At 48.9% G+C, this 17,011-nt stretch overlaps 1 protein-coding gene across 1 annotated transcript; it reads right to left on the reverse strand.

Moving 5' to 3' along the window:
* Positions 1-179: 179 nt before the first annotated feature.
* On the reverse strand, positions 180-16,933 carry CEP104 (centrosomal protein 104). Its single transcript, XM_034424230.3, has 23 exons — positions 16,882-16,933; positions 16,496-16,571; positions 15,323-15,453; positions 14,499-14,672; positions 13,889-14,027; positions 12,983-13,045; positions 12,208-12,284; positions 11,917-12,085; positions 11,394-11,552; positions 10,621-10,857; positions 9,759-9,962; positions 8,862-9,029; positions 7,834-8,007; positions 7,162-7,338; positions 6,433-6,639; positions 5,999-6,115; positions 5,645-5,681; positions 5,420-5,501; positions 4,952-5,060; positions 3,881-4,019; positions 3,726-3,793; positions 3,220-3,316; positions 180-2,783 (listed from the first exon to the last, which is right to left on the reverse strand). Exons 3-23 carry the CDS (start codon positions 15,433-15,435, stop codon positions 2,647-2,649), a joined length of 2,847 nt encoding a protein of 948 aa, XP_034280121.2. The 5' UTR covers positions 15,436-15,453; positions 16,496-16,571; positions 16,882-16,933; the 3' UTR covers positions 180-2,646.
* Positions 16,934-17,011: the final 78 nt, after the last annotated feature.

The raw sequence follows: 17,011 nt of genomic DNA on the forward strand, positions 1-17,011 counted from the left end.
CAGCCCCCTGGTTTCTAGCCCGAGGCCTTAAGCGCAACACCCAAATGACTCCTTGTTCTAAAGCACCAATTCTTAATCTTCCTTTTGAGCTGAGAAGGATGCTGCAAAAATAGTAATAAAAAAAGAATTGGATGAGCAGAAAAGCAGACGCATATAAAAAATACCAGTTACCCATCAGCTGAAATTCAGAACTTTTATTATCATTTAAGTACAAACAGGAGTGTAACGCGTTTCTACGTAGCAAAGAGCCTGCGGAACTCTGGAATCAGCCCTGCTATCCAGCTTATTTGCTCTTTAGATTAAGACAGTTGGGATAAAAAGGGCCCCGATCCCTCGAGAGTGGCCTCAGGATTCCTTTGAGGTAGGACTCCACTTTGGCGGATCTAAAGGAACCCCCCCCACCACCACCACCAAAATGTGCTTTTGCAAACCTCGAGACGGCCAGAGATTTCTACACGAGGCCCACAGATGGTGGCAAAGGTAGTTTTTGAATTTCTGTTTTTCCATAACCGTCTTAGTAAATATGGCCGCAATCAAAACAACCCAGGAAAAGAGGTTTTGAGAGCATGTGATGAGTGTAGCGAGGGTCCTCCTTGCCCCCTCCTTCCCAGACAGGGCTGGGACCTGCTACCTCATGCATCGCTCTGTCCTATATACAGGCAGTCCTCCACTTACAACAGTTCATTTAGTGACCGTTCAGTTACAACGGCATTGAAAAAAGTGATTTATGACCATTTTTCACACTTTTGAAACATGGCAACATCCCGGTCACGTGATCAAAATTCAGGCCCGTGGCAAGTGATTCACGTTTATGTCGGTCACAATGTCCCGGGGTCACGTGATCCCCTTTTGCGACCTCCTGACACGGGGAAGCCAGAGTCGCTTAACAACCGTGTTCCTAACCTAAGGCGAGGACTGCCTGCTTAGCAGCCGATGACTGGCGGGGTTGAGAAACACCGCCTTAAAGCATCTCGGCAGCTTTAGGAGGAGTGGACTCCAACTCCCAGGATTCCCAGCCAACATCCACACAACGTCAGGCTGCCGACAGCCTCAAAGCCTTTCTCTGTGGCGTTGAGTTTGCACAACTGTGGCCCTCCGACACGCTTCAGCCCCCACTTACACCTTCTGCTCTACGGAATTGAAACGCGTCTGAACATCTCTACAATTTCATTTTTAAAAAAACACACACACATTACAATTAAAAAAAAAACACATTTGCAAGTGTCTACGGTGTGCATTCGTGCATCTACAGGTATCAAGGGGGGGGGGTGGACTGCATAGTAGAAAGTGCTCAAGTTATTTGTGCCTATGTGGTGAGGCCCTCGGCCCAAACCAAATGGGCTCGGCCGGGGTAACCAGGGAGTGCGGTTGCTCTTTAAAAAAAGAGAAAAAGGAAAAATGCTGATTTCCTGCAACCTGGTTTGTTTTCGTAAGCCCTTTAAGCTAAGGTTCTTGCCTTTCCTGAGCAAATTAAGAGAGGATGGGGGAGGGGGGGAGATGATATACAGATACGAGGCTTGGCTCTTTGTCAGAAAAGCCTATTTTTTCCTGCATGCTGGTGCATTTCAGAAACCTGTACAGAAGCTTGGTTAAGACATCTCAAAAGGAGATGCAAATCAATTTGTTTAAAAAAAGAGATGCATTTTGTTTTGGAAAAAAAAGCTGCCCGTCTTTTCGAATTGAGGGTTGGAAGCATAAGACCAAGAAGAGATTTTTTTAAAAAAACAAACAAATAAAAGTAAATTCTGTGACTGTTTTCTACTTCCCTTTGTTCAATTGTTTATAAGCTTTTCCTTTATTTCCAAAGGGAATTTTTTTTTTTACTGATTCCTTTGCCCTTTTCCCTGAATGGGGCTGCAATCCTGAACAAAGCGAATTCCATTTTGACGACTTTTGGGGCATCAAAAGTAACTCACTCCATCCACTCCACTCCTTGAGGCATAAAAAGCCAGAGTGAAGCCAAAAAGCTGCCGGGGTTTTTCCCCTCCTCCTTTTTGAGGTTTTCACCGCACAGCCTTAGCAATCAAGCATGCAAGGAAATTTTTTTTCCAGATTTTGCTATAGTCTGAGCGAAGGGGAAAATGGGACGCTGGGGGTCAGGAGTGGAGTTTGGCCTTGGCCAGGGCTTTGTTTGGCCTGCCTTCCAAGGGAAGAGTGCGAGTGTGTTGAAAAGCCCTTTAATGGTTCCTACTGTTAAGCAACAATTCTGACAACTCAACTATCTTCCAGAGATAGTTGCTTCTAATCTATTTTGTGCTTCGGTTTTAGTTCCTCTCCCAGGGAATATTTATAGATGCGTTAAATTTATACGCCACCGATCTGAGTGGTGCAATCTTGGGTTATCCAAGCTGTGGCTGCTCCATCACTGGAGGTTTTTAAGAAGAGACTGGACTGGGATGCTGTAAGGTCTCCTGCCTTGAGCAGGGGGCTGGACTAGAAGACCTCCAAGGTCCCTTCCAACTCTGTGATTCTGCATAGAGAGCAAACTGCAGCGGTCGTAAATGGGGGTGGGGGGAGCGATTAGCAGAGAATCAGGGTGGCCACCCTGTTGGACCGCCACTGCTCCCCCCCCCCCCAATCACCGTAAGACCTACTGCAGTGAAAGAAGGCAAACGTGGCCCCTGGGAGGTAAAGAAGGGACCTGCCTCATCGCTTTGCATATGTTCTGCCAGTGTTTTTATTCAAGCCTCCTCGAGGGGTGGGGATTTTGCTCCCCACCGTGGGCGACCGCAGCTTTGTTCCCAGGGGCCCCGACCGGTTCAGGACGTTTCCGCCAGCCCGGCCTGCAAATTAAAAGAAAACGGGAAAAAAAGAGTGTATGTGTGAGTTTAGCTCCGCTTTTGAGGAAGAGATGGGAAGGGGAGAGGGGCTGCTGTTTCCAACTTTCAGGGTCTGCAACCAGTGGTGTGTGTGTGTAGCTGAAATTACAGGCAGTCCTTGCTTACGACCTCAACTGGGACAGGAAAGCAGTCTGGCTGGATTCCACAATCTTTTGGTTGTTAAGCGAATCGTGTGGTTATTATTAATCATAATTAATTTCGAGGCTCTCCCATCTCTCTGATACAGGAACTCTGGGCAAGCTTGCACTATAAGACATGGATTCCCAGCCGGAAGTGCCAGCTGTGTGCGTTTTGCAGCCCTGATTTCTGGGGAGGAACAAGGGCACCCCAGTTTATGAAGGAGTGGGATGGGGGGGGGAAACACGAGAGGGGTCTTTACCGGTGACAGCCTGCGTTGGCAGGCTCTTGTTCAGGGAATGCGTGCGCCTCGGATTCATGCGGCAGCCGTCTTTGCCCATCAGGTGCACCTTCCAGGCCTGCGGGGGGTGGGGGTGGGGGTGGAGGAAGAGTGGGTGGGGTGGGGGAGAGGTGGGGGAGAGAGAGGATGAAAGAAAGGTTCAGAGGTTCTACAGCGACGATGAAAAGAGAGAGGAGGAGCAACGGATGATGGGCTCACAACCCCCCAGTGCCGGTTGCCAAGCCCCTGAATTTTGATCAATTGAGAAATATAAGCAAGGAAGAAATATAAAAAGAAGTAGAGAGTGGAAATATAGAGAATTGTAGCTCTGCCCGTGTGCTGGATTGTCCCCACACTACCTTCCCCTCTTAAAGCAAGTCAGGCATTGTCCTTGGTCGCCCAGGACAAGAAGAGGACCCTTCCCCTGTTCCCCCCCACCCCCTTAATTTGAACATCAACACCCTCCGCTTAATGCCCACGGCTCTCACCTCCTCGCCCGGTGTAAAATTGTCGTGGCATAACGGGCAACGGTTGGCCACTTTCTCAGGCTTGGCAGCTGGAGAGAGGAGAGAGGGAGAACGTCAACCGGGGAGGGTCCCGGATGCAAAAGGATGTCGCGTACGGGCATAAACGAAGGACTTACGGTTGCAAGATCTGCTCTTGACATGCCGGGGCAGCTCGTCCTTCGGCAGGGCCTCGCAACAACAAGAACACTTGGCAAAGTTGTCCTTTTTCTCACACTCCGTCAGCAAGTGCTCGGTCAGGCTGGCGATTTCCACCACCTGCCCAGGAGGGAAGAGAAGGCAGCCTCGGCTTGAGAGGATGGCAAACTGTCTCTCTCTGTCTGTGTGTGTCTTCCCAGGCTGGCAGGAAAACCCCTCTGTTCCCCCCAAAAGGAGCCAGGCCTGCCTTCCCAACTGTTTGGGGCCAGGTCTCCGTTAGCCTTCACTGACCGGACTTCCTTCTCCCCAAATTCCTAGACCGGTTTGCAAATAGGTTTGGTATTTTGTTTTGCAAAATGAGTAAGGCAGACTAACAGATCCGTGGGAGGGCATCCCTCCCTCCCTCCAGAAGTTGTGGGTTCTCCATCATTGGAGGTTTTGAAGAAGAGACTGAACAGCCACTTGACTGGGATGGTTTAGGTTCCTCTGCTCGAGCACGGGGTTGGACTAGAAGACCTCCAAGGTTCCTTCCAACTCTGATTCTGTTATAAGGCACTGAAGAGGAGGGCGTAAAGAATGGCCTTAAAATCACAGGGCCGGAAGGGACCTTGGAGGTCTTCTACTCCAACCCCCTGTCCGAGAAGGAGACCTTACAGGTAGCCCTCGACTTATGGCCACAATCGAGCCCAAAATTTCCACTGCTAAGCGAGAGCAGTTGTTAGCTGAGTTTTGCCTCATTTTGCGGCCTTTCTTGCCACAGTTCCTAAGTGAATCCCTGCAGTCGTTAAGTTAGTAACACGGTTGTTAAGCGAATCCAGCTTCTCCATTGACTTTGCTTGCCTGCAAAAGGGGATCACGTGACCCTGGGACACTGCGACCGTCATAACTATGAGTCAGTTGCCAAGCGTCTTAATTTGGATCGCGTGACCAAGGGGAGGCTGCTGAAAATCTGTAGGCCACCCTGGACTTTCCAATCTCTTCCTGGAACCTCCAGAGACGGAGCACCCCCAACTCCAGGAGGGAAGCCGCTCAGGGAAGGAGAGAAGGCTCACCTGTTTGCAGAAGTCACACCTGGTCAGCATGGGGCAGTGCTTCCAGTAATGGAGGTCCAGCCCTTCCTCGGTGAAGGAGTCGTCCCTTTCCCCACAAAAGATGCACAGGCTGACGTGGAGGGAGAATAGGGGGAAAAAACCACAAATTCAGCCACGGGAGCTGCATCCTCTGAACCCCTCTTGAATTCTGTTAACTCTTACCTAGTGTCAGTTTAGTGCTGTATGTGCAGAAGCAATAAAGTAGCTTAACTGGAGATTAATGTGTGGTCCTAATTCTTTATGCCTGACAAGGAGGGAGGGAGGGAGGATGGAAGGAAGGAAAGAGAAAGGGGGAAGGAGGGAAAGAAGGAAGGAGAAAGGGGGAAGGAGGGAAAAATGAAGGAAAGGAAAGAAGGAGAAAGGGAAGGAGGGAGGGAGGGAGGGAAGGAAGGAAGGGAGGGAGGAAGGAAGGAACCACCAGCTACTTACTTGTCCAGGTAGTTCGTGACAGACGAATGGTCATCGAGAGTATCTGCCGGGACGGGCTGGGCAGCCTTCTTGGACGTTTCAGCTTGGAAGAGAAGGAGAAGAGAGAGAAGGGTTCTGTAAGCATCGACCACTTGCCAAGTACCCGAATTTAGTCACAGCAAACACTCCTCAGATGCTTTACAAAAGCATTCAAAAAAAAAAAAAAAAAAAAAAAAAAAGCAGTACCTTGATTTTTTGATTTCTGGAAATCGCGGTCTTTTTCCTAAAGAGAAATTAAGGAAGTCAGAAGAAACAGAAACTCTTTGGCTCTTTGTGGAAAGCCAAGTTTACTTAACAAGACCAAAAAAAAAAAAAAAAAAAAAAAAGTGTGTGTGTGTGTGTGTGTGTGTGTGTGTGTGTGTGTGTCTCATCGTGTACCCCCGAAACCTGCATGGCAGCTGACAATTTGGGGCTCCCCTGAGTAAGAGCAGGAGGCCGGAGCGGCCCTTCTCCGGCTGACAGCCCACAGATGTGCTGGAGGGCCACATCTGGTGAGACCCAGGCTGGCCAGCGGGACGATCTTTGGAACCCCTGGGATACCTTGTCGGCTTGGGCCTCTGCCTGCATCTCCTTTAGAGCCGCCACTTGGCCCTGTAAGGCTTTGATCTCGTCTTTCTTCTCCTTCTCCGCTTCCTCAGTGGCCGCCTTCTTCTGGGCCTGTGGAGACAACCAGCTGACAGCCATGGAGCATCACTCCTCCTCCTCCTCCCTGCAACCCCCACTTCCTTCTAGCCCTGATGATGTCACCTAGCTGGGTCACGAAACGCCTATAGGAAAGCCACCAAGCTCAGAGAATACCAAGGACCCCACTGCCTCTTCCTCTTCCTCCACTCCCTTTCTAGCAAACTTGGGCTGGGTGAAGCTAACTCAGGACACGCCCACTGCGTGAGCCACCCACTTGGATTCCTAAGAGCCGGGCCAGGGCTTCTCACCCCTTAAAAAGGGCAAAATCCTTAGGAAGGCTCCTCCCTTACTTTCAGCTCGGCCTCGGTGAGTCGCCCGTCGATTTTAGCGAAGCCATCGAACAAGGTCTTGTACAGCACGTTCTTGCGGGTGTTGGCGTCGTCAGGGGGGAGATAATCCAGGATGTTGTCTCGGTGCTGCCGATACATGTCCAAGATGATCCGGAGAGCTGTTTCCCGCACCTCGAAAACGCGGTGCTCCAGAGCTCCTGTCGCAAACTGAGAGGGAAAAGCTTTCCGATCAGGTTCAAATGTGAGCATCTAAGCATAATCATTTAGGATCTGGAGCGACAAGAAAAAAAGATGGCCGGGGGCACCTCAAGATACGCCACAGTGATCTGGTAATCCAAAGTTTCTCAATCGTGGCAACTTGAAGATGTGTGGGTTTCAACACCCAACTCTAATGCATTTCTTTTGATGCGTAATCCCCATTGTGGCTGGATTACTCTCTTATAGTCCCTTTCTCTGCAATCCCTCCTCTCCAGGGGATGGGAGAAAAAAAAATGACTATGTTGGCTGGCTGGCTGGCTGGGGAATTCTGGGAGTCGAAGCCCACACATCTTCAAGCTGCCAAGGTGGAGGAACACCGGTTGTTAAGTGTCCAAAGAGAGAGAGATTTGGTGATGGGATAGAAAGAATGAAAATAGAAAGGCCCGTGTTACATTTTACAAGAAAAGTCCTGTTATCTGGCTCAAATCTCGGAATAAACTGTAGGAGGCTATAGGGACCCAGAGTCCTTACTCGCATGACGTTATCAACGGTGAAGCCGGAGTTCTCGGTGCCCAGGTGTTTCAGCAAGCGTTCCACCAACTCCACCTGGCTCATGGCGAGGTGCGTGGGGCAGTTGGACCTCAGGGGCTGCACCAGGTGGGTAGGGATGATCTGCAGAGGCTTCACTTCGTTGCAAAGGGCCATCTCCTGCAAAAAAGCAGGATGGGTTACTGGTCGGTTGGGGGGAGGGGGGCAGCCAGGTTTTCCTGAACTACGAGGCTCGATTGTCAGCATAAAAAGATTTATTTAGGATGTATAGGTAGTCCTCGACTTACAACCATTTGTTTAGTGACCGTTCAAAGGACTTCTTTATTTATTATACACAAGGCGACTCTAGGTGTCTTACAACATTCAAATGAAATCATAAATGTATGAAACAGCATTGAAATTAATTTCATTTTTCATTTAAAAAAAAATTATTCAGAAGGTCCAAATACAAAATCCAACAGAAAAAAAAAATTAGCAGAGAGAGAGAGAGAAAACCAAACTAGACAAGAATGTTAAAAAGAAAAATGGTGAATTTTTAAACCCCATTTGGAATCACCATAAAGGACCAAGCCTCTAGCTACCTTGGCAGATGGAACGTCAGCTCACAGACTGCAGAATCGTCATCCAACATAGTTTCCCTGCAGGCAGACTGACCTGGATGAAGTTGGCAGTGGCCATCCGGAGGCGGGCCGAGGAGTCCCCTGTGCGGGAGAGGAGGTTGGGAAAGCTCCGTTCCACGCAGAAGATGGTCTCCTGCTTGCCCAGTTTATGCTTGGGGATGTACTGCGTGATGCTCATTTTCAGGAGCTTCAAGGAGGCATGGAAGACCTGAAACAAAGGAAGCAGCAACACACAACCATCCAGGTGAGTCAACTTCAGGTTTTTAAGGCACCTCAAGTACCTGCTTTTCTTTTTAGTGTCAGCTGGAAGCAGGGCGCAGGTGTTGTGATCCGACAGAGGCTTGCGGAGCTGGCAGTGGAGTCGGACAGTGAGGAGGCTGGGAAGGAAGTCTGGGGAAGGCTTGGACGAGGGCTCTGCGTCGGAGGCAGAGAGGGGGCCAGGGCCGTCTGGGAGTGATGTGCTGACTCCGGAGCCTCCAGAGTCTGACGTCAGCGAAGCAGAGGAACAGAGGGAGCCTGTTCCCAGTGCACAAATGCGCAGAGCTGCCAGAAGGCAAGAACAGTTAAGACAAAAGGGGCGACTCGGGAGTAAGGCTTGGAGATGATTGGCCCCTCCCATAAGACATAAAGGAGGAGCAAAGGGACATGAGCTTTTGCAGGAAGCAACTTTGTTCTTTCTGGTCAGTTTGAACTCTGAAGCTCCGTTTTGACTTTGTGCTCTGTTTGGCCGTGCAAAGCTAATTGCCATTTAGGTCTTTGGCAGTGTTTTTAAGGGAGATAAAGGTGGGTGTTTATCAGCCTTATCCCAAAAGTCGGTGGCAGGCTTCTGTCGGACTATTCACAAATTGCCTGGGACTCATTACGAGCTGTGAATGAACATAATTCGCAGCCGTTGAAATAAAAAGAAGGTTTTTGGGATTAAGCGTGTGATTGTTACTGTCTCAGGAAGCCTTGGTCAGAACAGAAGGAGGCCAGGGGATGGGGCAGAGCTTTGGGGAGCCAGGGCGGTGGGATAAACAGGTGACCCTCCCTCTCTACCTTCCAGTTTTCACCTTGACTCACCGAAGAGACGATATCTTTGATGGCCCTCACGACGAGAAAGATGGCCCCCCGGAGCATGTTCTTGAGCTCCTCTTTCGGCATGCTGGCGGGAGCCTCCGTCATTTTCTTGTAGATGGCCAGCAATGAGTCCTCGCGATACGACCAGGTTTTGGAATAGGCACCGGCCACCTGGGGAAAGCAAGGCAGGCAGGCAGGAAGGAAGGTGAGGGACGTGGCTGGAGAGCAGCAACTCCACCAAAGTTGATAGCTGGCCGAGAATCTCATGGGGGTAAGTTCCTTCCCTCACTTCTATAGGTAGTCCTCAACTTACGACCATTCGTTCAATGACTGTTCAGAGTTACAAGGGCCCTGAAACTGTGAGTTAGGACCGCACTGCACACTTACAACTGCTGCAGCCTCCCCAGGGTCGCGTGATTGGAATTCGGACCCTTGGCAACTGGTTCAGGATGGACGCAGCGTCCCCAGAATCATGTGATCCCCTCCTCTCCCTGCTCTTGTGCATGGCTCCCTGCCATCTTCTCTTGAAATTTGTCCCCCGATTGGCTCCTAGGGGTGCCCCTGGGTCATCCTGTCCAGTTTCTCTCCCTCTCATCCGAAAGTCGGGGAGCTCAAGAGGCCCCTTGGTCCTGACCAGAGGTGGGTTTCAGCAGGTTCTGACCAGTTCTGGAGAACCGGTAGCGGAAATTTTGAGTAGTTCGGAGAACCAGTAAATACCACCTCTGACTGGCCCCACCCCCATCCATTCTCTGCCTCCTGAGTCCCAGCTGATCGGGAGGAAATGGGGATTTTGCAGTATCCTTCCCCTGCCACGCCCAAGCCACGCCCACCAAGTCACACCCACAGAACTGGTAGTAAAAAAATTTGAAACCCACCACTGGCCCTGCCCCCCCTCTTTACCAGAGTTTCCCCAAAGACGTCTATGGAGGCGCTGGCCTCCCGCAGGGCCTTCTCCGTCAGAGGCTCCGGATCGCCAACTACCCCGCTCCTGGGCGTGTCTCCGGGCTCTTCCTCATTCATCTCGGGCTCCAGCAAGGAGAAACCTTCCTCCTGCTGCTTGCGGATGGCCGGGAGGGGCCGCTCGTCGTAAGGTAAGAACTCGACCTGGAAGGGAAGGGCCATGCGGGCTCAACGGTGGGTGGCCGGATGACGTCCCTCCTCGGTTCGATGCCCTCCAGGGTGTGGCTCCCAGAATCCCCCCATCAGCACTCTCGAGGAAGCCAAGGGGGAAGTGATCTTTTACACAGAGCAAGAATGGGAGGGAAGGTTTGTGTCGAGGGCCGGAGATGTGAAGGGCAGGAGATATTTGTGGAAAAAGTCCTCCCACAAGAACTCGGTAAGGAAAGGAAGGAATGAAGGATAAAGAGAGGAAAAAGAGAGAAGAGGGAAGAAAGGAAGGAGAAAAAGAGAAAGGAAGAAGGAAAAGAGCAGAAGAAAAAAGGAAAGAGAAAGAAGAAAGAAGGAAGGAGAGACTAGAAAGAAGGAGGGCAGGAAGGAAGGAAATATTCAAGAAAAATCAGACCTTCCATTTTTTTTATTAAAATCTATAATTTATTATAAATTATATAATTTAATTTTATTAAAATCTATAATTTATTAAAATCTATAATTTATCTGCTCAGCCCCAAGTCTTGGGACTTGGGTCTCTTCTACAGAATGGAAGTCCAGCCTTGTTCTTGTCCTTACCTCCTCCCCACCACCCAACCTTCTTGATTGGAGAAAAGGGGACAAAAGAAGCAGGAAAGAGTCGACCCAAACTTACATTGATCTTGGGGAAAGCTTCTGCAGCAATGGGAGCTGCCTGGGCCAGCGGGGGAGAGAAGACCCGAGGGGGGGCCGGCTCAGGTGAGGGGACTTCAGGGGGCTTCTCGAGGGGCAACGAGGCAGGACTCTCTGGCTCGGCTTTCTCCCGCCAGGGAGACGGCAGGGGCTTCTTCTGCTGGAGGGTCGTGGTGGGCTGAGCCACGGGGTCGAGTGGCAAGTCAGGTAGTCGCCGGATCTGAGTGAATGAGAGAAATTCATCCAACCATTCATTCATTCGTTCCTTCTGCTTTTCAGAAAACCCAAGGAAGAGACAAGCTGAATGCAAAGTCTCTGATGGTTTATTTCTCTCTAGAGAATTGCAGAGAAAGGGATTAGAAGAGAGTAAGCGAACTATAATGGGGATACAGACCAAAAGGAATGCATTAGAATTGGGGGTTGAAGTCCACACATCTTCACATTGCCAAGGTTGAGAAACTCTGGTTACCACATTACTGTGGCATATAGTGGGGCCCCAGTGCATATCTCCCTGTCACCTAAATTATTCTAATAGGTTCTGGGAGTTGAAGTCCACACATCTTCAAGTGGCCAAACTTTATCTAAAGTAACCATGGATCATCAAAATCCTATAAATCCCAACTCCTGATCAGTCTTGAGAGAGAACAGTTTTTAATGGGGGTGGGTTTTTTTTAAGTGGGTGGGGATTCCCCAGGATCCCAAACAGCTGTCTTCCAGAGGTGCCTAGGGATTCCTTCCTGAGGATGCCCCACTTACGGCGAGCTCTGGGTCCAAGAGATTATGAAGCTCCAACTGCTGATAGACCTTGAGACGATAGTCCTCCATCTGCTGCTTTTTCTGCTTGGCCAAGTCGTAGTCCTCCCTCTTGACGGCGCACCGTTTCTCCACCTCGTAGCGTCCCAGCCGCTCCCCGACCTGAAATATGAGCCCGGCGTGGGGGCAGTCGGTCACAATAGAGAAAACTTCTAAAACACAGAGTGAATGGGTGCCTGAATGTCCGATGGATAATTAAATGAATGAATGAATTGGGCATCGCTTCTTTGGCCTTTCATCAAGTCTACATTCAAAGCCATGAGAAACTAAACCACGACTGATTTAAAAAATCGGGTTACCCTAATCCAACAAGCAGAGCGTTTGATATTCAACACCCAGAAGGGAAAAAAAGCCTTCACGCATTTCGGATGTTGAAGAGAACGAGAAAGGAAGGACCTCAAGGCAGCCGAGTCCCTTTCCATGTCTCCCACCAGGACCCTTCCCCTCCCCGCTTGGCCGCCACTACCTTCTGCAGATCTGCGATGGCCTGCTTGAGCTTCTTGGCGTGATCGTAGTGTTCCAGGTGCACCGCTTCGTGCTTCTTCTCGTCCAACTTGCGAATGATCTGGGCCACTTCCGGATCCTGGTACATGTCAAAAGCCAGATCGTCCAGCGGAGAAATGGCGTCGGCCTTCCTGGAATGAAGGGAAGAATGGCAGCTTGGGACGGTGCCACGTGCCCACGGTGGGCAGACGGGTGTGGGTAGGGAGGGAAGGAAAATGGGCATGGAGAGGCTTCCCCGTTAGGCCTTCCTCACCCAGGGTAGCTCCCCTCAAGGGCCGAGTCATCCGAATTGCTCCCTAGGTAATGGTCGATCAGCTTCTCCTTGGCAGACTAGATAACAAAACCACAGCAGAGAGAAATTTTGACTAGAATGGGCACAGTGTGGGCGAATGACAGCAACACTGAAATACAGGTAGTCCTCGACTTACAACAGTTCGTTTACTGACCCTTTGAAGTTACGACGACACTGAAAAAAGTGATTTATGATCATTTTCACACTTACGACCGTGGCGGCGTCCCCAGGGTCACATGATCAACATTCAGACATTTGGCAACTGACTCATATTTATGACGGTCGCAGCGCCCGTGTGTGTGTGTGTGTGTGTGTGTGTGTGTCACATGATCTCCTTTTGCGACCTTCTGACCAACGAAGTCAATGGGGAAGCCAGATTCACTTAACGACGGTTTGCTAACTTAACAACTGCGGTGATTCACTTAACAAGAAAGGTCGAAAAATGGGGCTTGAGAGCTATCTCGCTTAGCAGCAGAAATTTTGGGCTCAACTGTGGTCGTAAGTTGAGGACTACCTATATACAAGTACACAGGTGGTCCTTGAGTTATGGCCTCTATATCTGTACACCTGTATCAAGGACTACCTGTACACTGGTACGTCTTGAGTTACGACTGTAGTGAGTCTGCCTTTCACAGTGGTAACTTATGACGGTTGCAAATCTTTGTTTAATGGGGAGTAAACAGGAAAGGGATTCTTTGCCTTTTGCTTTCCCTCCCTCAAAATTCCCCAGACGCACCTGGCTGTTTTCATGGCTCAGATCTGCAGGTTCCCCAATGATGTTTATTGCCACGAGAGCAACCTGGAGAAACAAGAGGTAGAAAAAGGGAGCTGAGGTTCAAAGGCCTTTCGACATCTTTCCTTTTGTTTCAAGAAAACAAGAGAAGAATCCAACGGGCAACAGAAACAGGGTCAACTAACTACTTCCCAATCACTCCGTTTTTAACTATCTGCGTAGAAAAGTCAACCTTTACATTCTATATTAATTATTTTTATTAATAAGAAACTTAATAATTTCTATTTTTTTCCAGGCAAGGTTGTGGACCCTATAAACAGGATCTCTTTGGCCATTCAAAGTCAGAATATTACCATCAACTTTGATGATTTTTATACTGTCTTCCCTTCAGTTAGTGCTTCCAAACACACTGGATAACTATTGCCATGAACGAATAGAACAGAATAGAATTTTTTATTGGCCAAGAATAATTGATTGGACACACAAGGAATTTGTCTTGGTGCATACGCTCTCGGAGTACATAATAGAAAAGATACATTCGTCAAGAATCATAAGGTACAACACTTAATGATAGTCATAGGGAACAAATAAGCAATCAAATCATATTAGGAAACAGTCAATATAATATGAGTCTTTTGCCATGATAGCAATGTGTCTGGATTAGTGTTTCACAACCTGGACAACTTTGAGAAATGTGGACTTTAACTCCCAATTCCCTGGCACCAATGCATTCTTTCTGGTGTGTATCCCCAGTGTCCTCTTTTATAATCCCTTTCACTGCAATCTCTCTGCTCTGGCAGGCAGGAGATGGACAAGCATGGCTGGCTGGGGAATTCTGGGAGTTGAAGTCCACACATCTCAAAGTTGCCAAGGTTTGGAAACACTGATCTAGAGAGACCCAGTTTTTACCTGGCTGTACAGGTTGTACCGATTGGCGTAGTTTTTGTGGAAAGTCAACTTTAGATATTGGCCAACCGCATCCACGTAGACCGATTTCAATTCCCGGGCCCTGTAGCCAGTCTTTTCATTATCGGAAAGAGAGACATAACTGTAGAAGAGGGGAAAAAAAGAGATTTAATGCAGATTATATTTGACAAGTATTATGAACCCTGTGATGCTGATGGACGCTCAATATTTTATGTTCTAAGAAAAGGATGCCTGGGATGAATTAGTGAGCTGCCAATAGGTTTGTATGCGTGTGCTGGATGGGCCTCCGTCTTTTTCAGCCACACCCCAAATTTCAAATTATTGGCTTGAAATCCTAAGCTATCCACAAATTCTCTCAAATTCCTAAGGAAAGGAGAATAAGCAAAGGGTCAGCCAGCATTCACAAACAAGTCTTTTAGGAACTGTGGCTGCTTATCTGGAATTGTGCCTTGCTTTTACAGTCGGTCTGATCCGGAATCAGCCAAGGGGCTGGGCAAATCCCATGTGCCCACTGACAACCCACTTCTGCTGGGTGACCCTCTGAGGGACTCAGGCAGGAAAACCGACACACGTCAGGGAAGAGAAAGCTCACCCCAATCTTTGGAATTGCTCTGTTTTATAGGGCGCAAAATAATCGGGCAAGTTTTCGCTGATGTAGAACTCAATTTTGCTGGAGATCATATATTGGTGAGCCAGGAGCTGCAGCTTTCGAATTCTGCACCTTTCCACCATCTGGAGGACTATTTCTTGGGGATACTGGCAGAGTCTGAAAATAAAGAAAAAGGAAGGTCTTTGATTTCTCATGCCAAGGTTGAAATGGAGGGAATATTTTATTACACTTAGTGATCGGGGGAAGGAAGGAAGGAAGGAAGGAAGGAAGGAAGGAAGGAAGGAAGGAAAAGAGAGAAAAGGGAGAGAAGAAAGGAGAGAGAAGGAAGGAGAAAGGGAGAGAAGGAAAAAAAGCAAGGAAAATAAAATGTCAGAAACCCCCACATCTCTATAAACCTAAACTATCTGAATATACCTAATTCAATGTGGATAAATTTAACACTACATAAAATACTGTAGCCATAGGACTCTAAAAACCTAGAAAGCTAAACGTAAATGCATGAAATTTATGATTTATGAGGAAACTTTCTTGGCTGACTGCTTTACAATCCTGGGCTTGAATTATGACCTTTTTAAAATTCTGATCTCCTAATAGAGGGGATGAAAGACACGCTACTCAGTTTTTAAAAAGTTCTCTGACTGAGAAATTGTAATTTTTTCTAGTTGCTTTATTGTCCATTTTTTTGAGGGGGGGGAGAACCTTTTTTTGAACTGTGGAAAGCAGAGGGGCTGTATATAAATTTATTTAGTTCAATTTATTTAAATCAAAGAAACACATGAAATATCTAGAATTTCTTAGGGCCTGACCTTGGTGACCTCCATCCGTTGACCGTTGGCGCGTGAACCATCAGTTCCTTGGCACTGAAGCCGTCCTCATGTCCAGATGAATTTATAACTATAAACCCAATCTTGTGTGGCATCCTGCCCTCTTGTGCTAACTGGGAAGAAAGAGCAGACAGCTTTTTACCAAAGGAGAGGTTTCTCACCATCAAAGATCATGGCGTTTTAACTTTGCGCTCTGAACGCAAGCCACTTTGAAAGTTAGTCAAAGGTCCATCTCAAAACATTCGCATTTGCTGTCTTTTGTTTATTGATTTTATTCAATCTGTTTATACAACTGCCCAACTCAATTAGCAGCTGTGGGAAACAAGCCACGATAAGTAAAAATAAAAGCAAACAGAAGACAGGGCCCTTCACACATTTGGAGCCTCGGACCTGGGCACACGTATCTGCATTTCTTATATTTGCACCCAATGAATTTGCATATTATTGTGAGTCACCCAGAGGTGCTTTGAAAATATAAATTATTGGCGTGTTTTGCATGTATTGGGTCTGCATGCACATGTGTTTTGCATGAACTGGATTGGCTTGTTTTGCATGTAGCGTTTGCACACACGTTTTTTGCATGTATTGGATTGGCATGTTTTATTTATTTGAACGGCGTGGTGGCCTAGTGAAGACTCCCACCTCCCACTCGTGAAGGCTGAGACTTAGGCGGCAGCAGATGTTTCTCTCTCTGGGCACAAAGAGAAAATACCTGCTGCCAACTATCTGCTGTAGGCATCAGGAAGGGCATCTGGCCAGTGAACGCTCAGCTCCATTCAGCTGCTCTAAGTCTGCCCTGAATTATAACTACAAGGTAGTAAAAAAAGGGGGGAAAATATTTGTTTGATTTCCGTAGCTGTCCCTCTCAAAAAGTGACTCTGGGGTAGCTACAGAAATTGAACAAATTGTGCTTGTACAGTGTTAGCCTGCACAAACGTCTTGCATGCGTTGGGATGGCATGCTTTGCATGTACTGGGCTTGCCTCCACGTGTGTTTTGCATGCCCTGGAATGGCATGGCTTTTGCATGTGCTGTGTTTGCATGCCCATGCTTTGCATAGGTTGGATTGGCATGTTTTGCATGCATTAAATTGGCATGTTTTGCATGTTCTGGGCTTGCATGTAGGTCGTCCCCCTTCCCCACCCCCACAGCCCACCTGGAGCCGATCCGTCCGTCGTGGCAGGCGGGGGCGGCCTCTTCTGCTCGCGCGTCCACCACCACCATGAAGACGACTGCGGGGAGGGGGGCACAGATCACCTTGACTGGCTCCTCTCGGGTCCGCCTTTGCTTCCCTCCCCCATCCCGGTTAAGAAGAGCCATAAATCCCAATGTTAGTAACGCAGCCCCCCCCTCGCTGTATTAGCCCCCCCTCCCCGCTGCCTCCATCTAGTCGCGGGCAGTTCCTCCGGCCCCCGCACTCGGGAGAGGCCCCGCCCCTTTCCCCCCTCCCCAAGGGAACCCCTCTCCAGCCCCCACGGTTGGGGAGAGAAGCCTAAGAGAAGGGGAGCCCCTTCCGCCCCTCTCGCCCCCCTCGCCTCCTACTTTATTCCGGCTCCATCACTAGGGCCTCTGTTCCCCTAGCAACCGCTGCGACGCGACTGCGCAGGCGCGAGCGCGGCGGCACAGTGGCGGCCGGCGGGGCGGGAGGGGAAGGACCGGCGAACGAGCGAAT

This window comes from Pantherophis guttatus, chromosome 15 (genome assembly GCF_059756535.1).
Source record: "Pantherophis guttatus breed Tessera chromosome 15, ASM5975653v1, whole genome shotgun sequence".
In the NCBI taxonomy this organism is placed as follows: Eukaryota; Metazoa; Chordata; class Lepidosauria; order Squamata; family Colubridae; genus Pantherophis; species Pantherophis guttatus.

What these genes read in the sequence shown, in the direction of transcription:
- CEP104 (XM_034424230.3), bottom strand. Translation starts at nt 15,435, where the DNA reads ATGCCACACAAGATTGGGTTTATAGTTATAAATTCATCTGGACATGAG. An exon ending in AACGGATGGAGGTCACCAAG is followed by an intron (nt 14,673 to 15,322) that starts GTCAGGCCCTAA and finishes CTTTATTTTCAG; the next exon opens with ACTCTGCCAGTATCCCCAAG. An exon ending in CCATCGCAGATCTGCAGAAG is followed by an intron (nt 11,553 to 11,916) that starts GTAGTGGCGGCC and finishes CTCATATTTCAG; the next exon opens with GTCGGGGAGCGGCTGGGACG.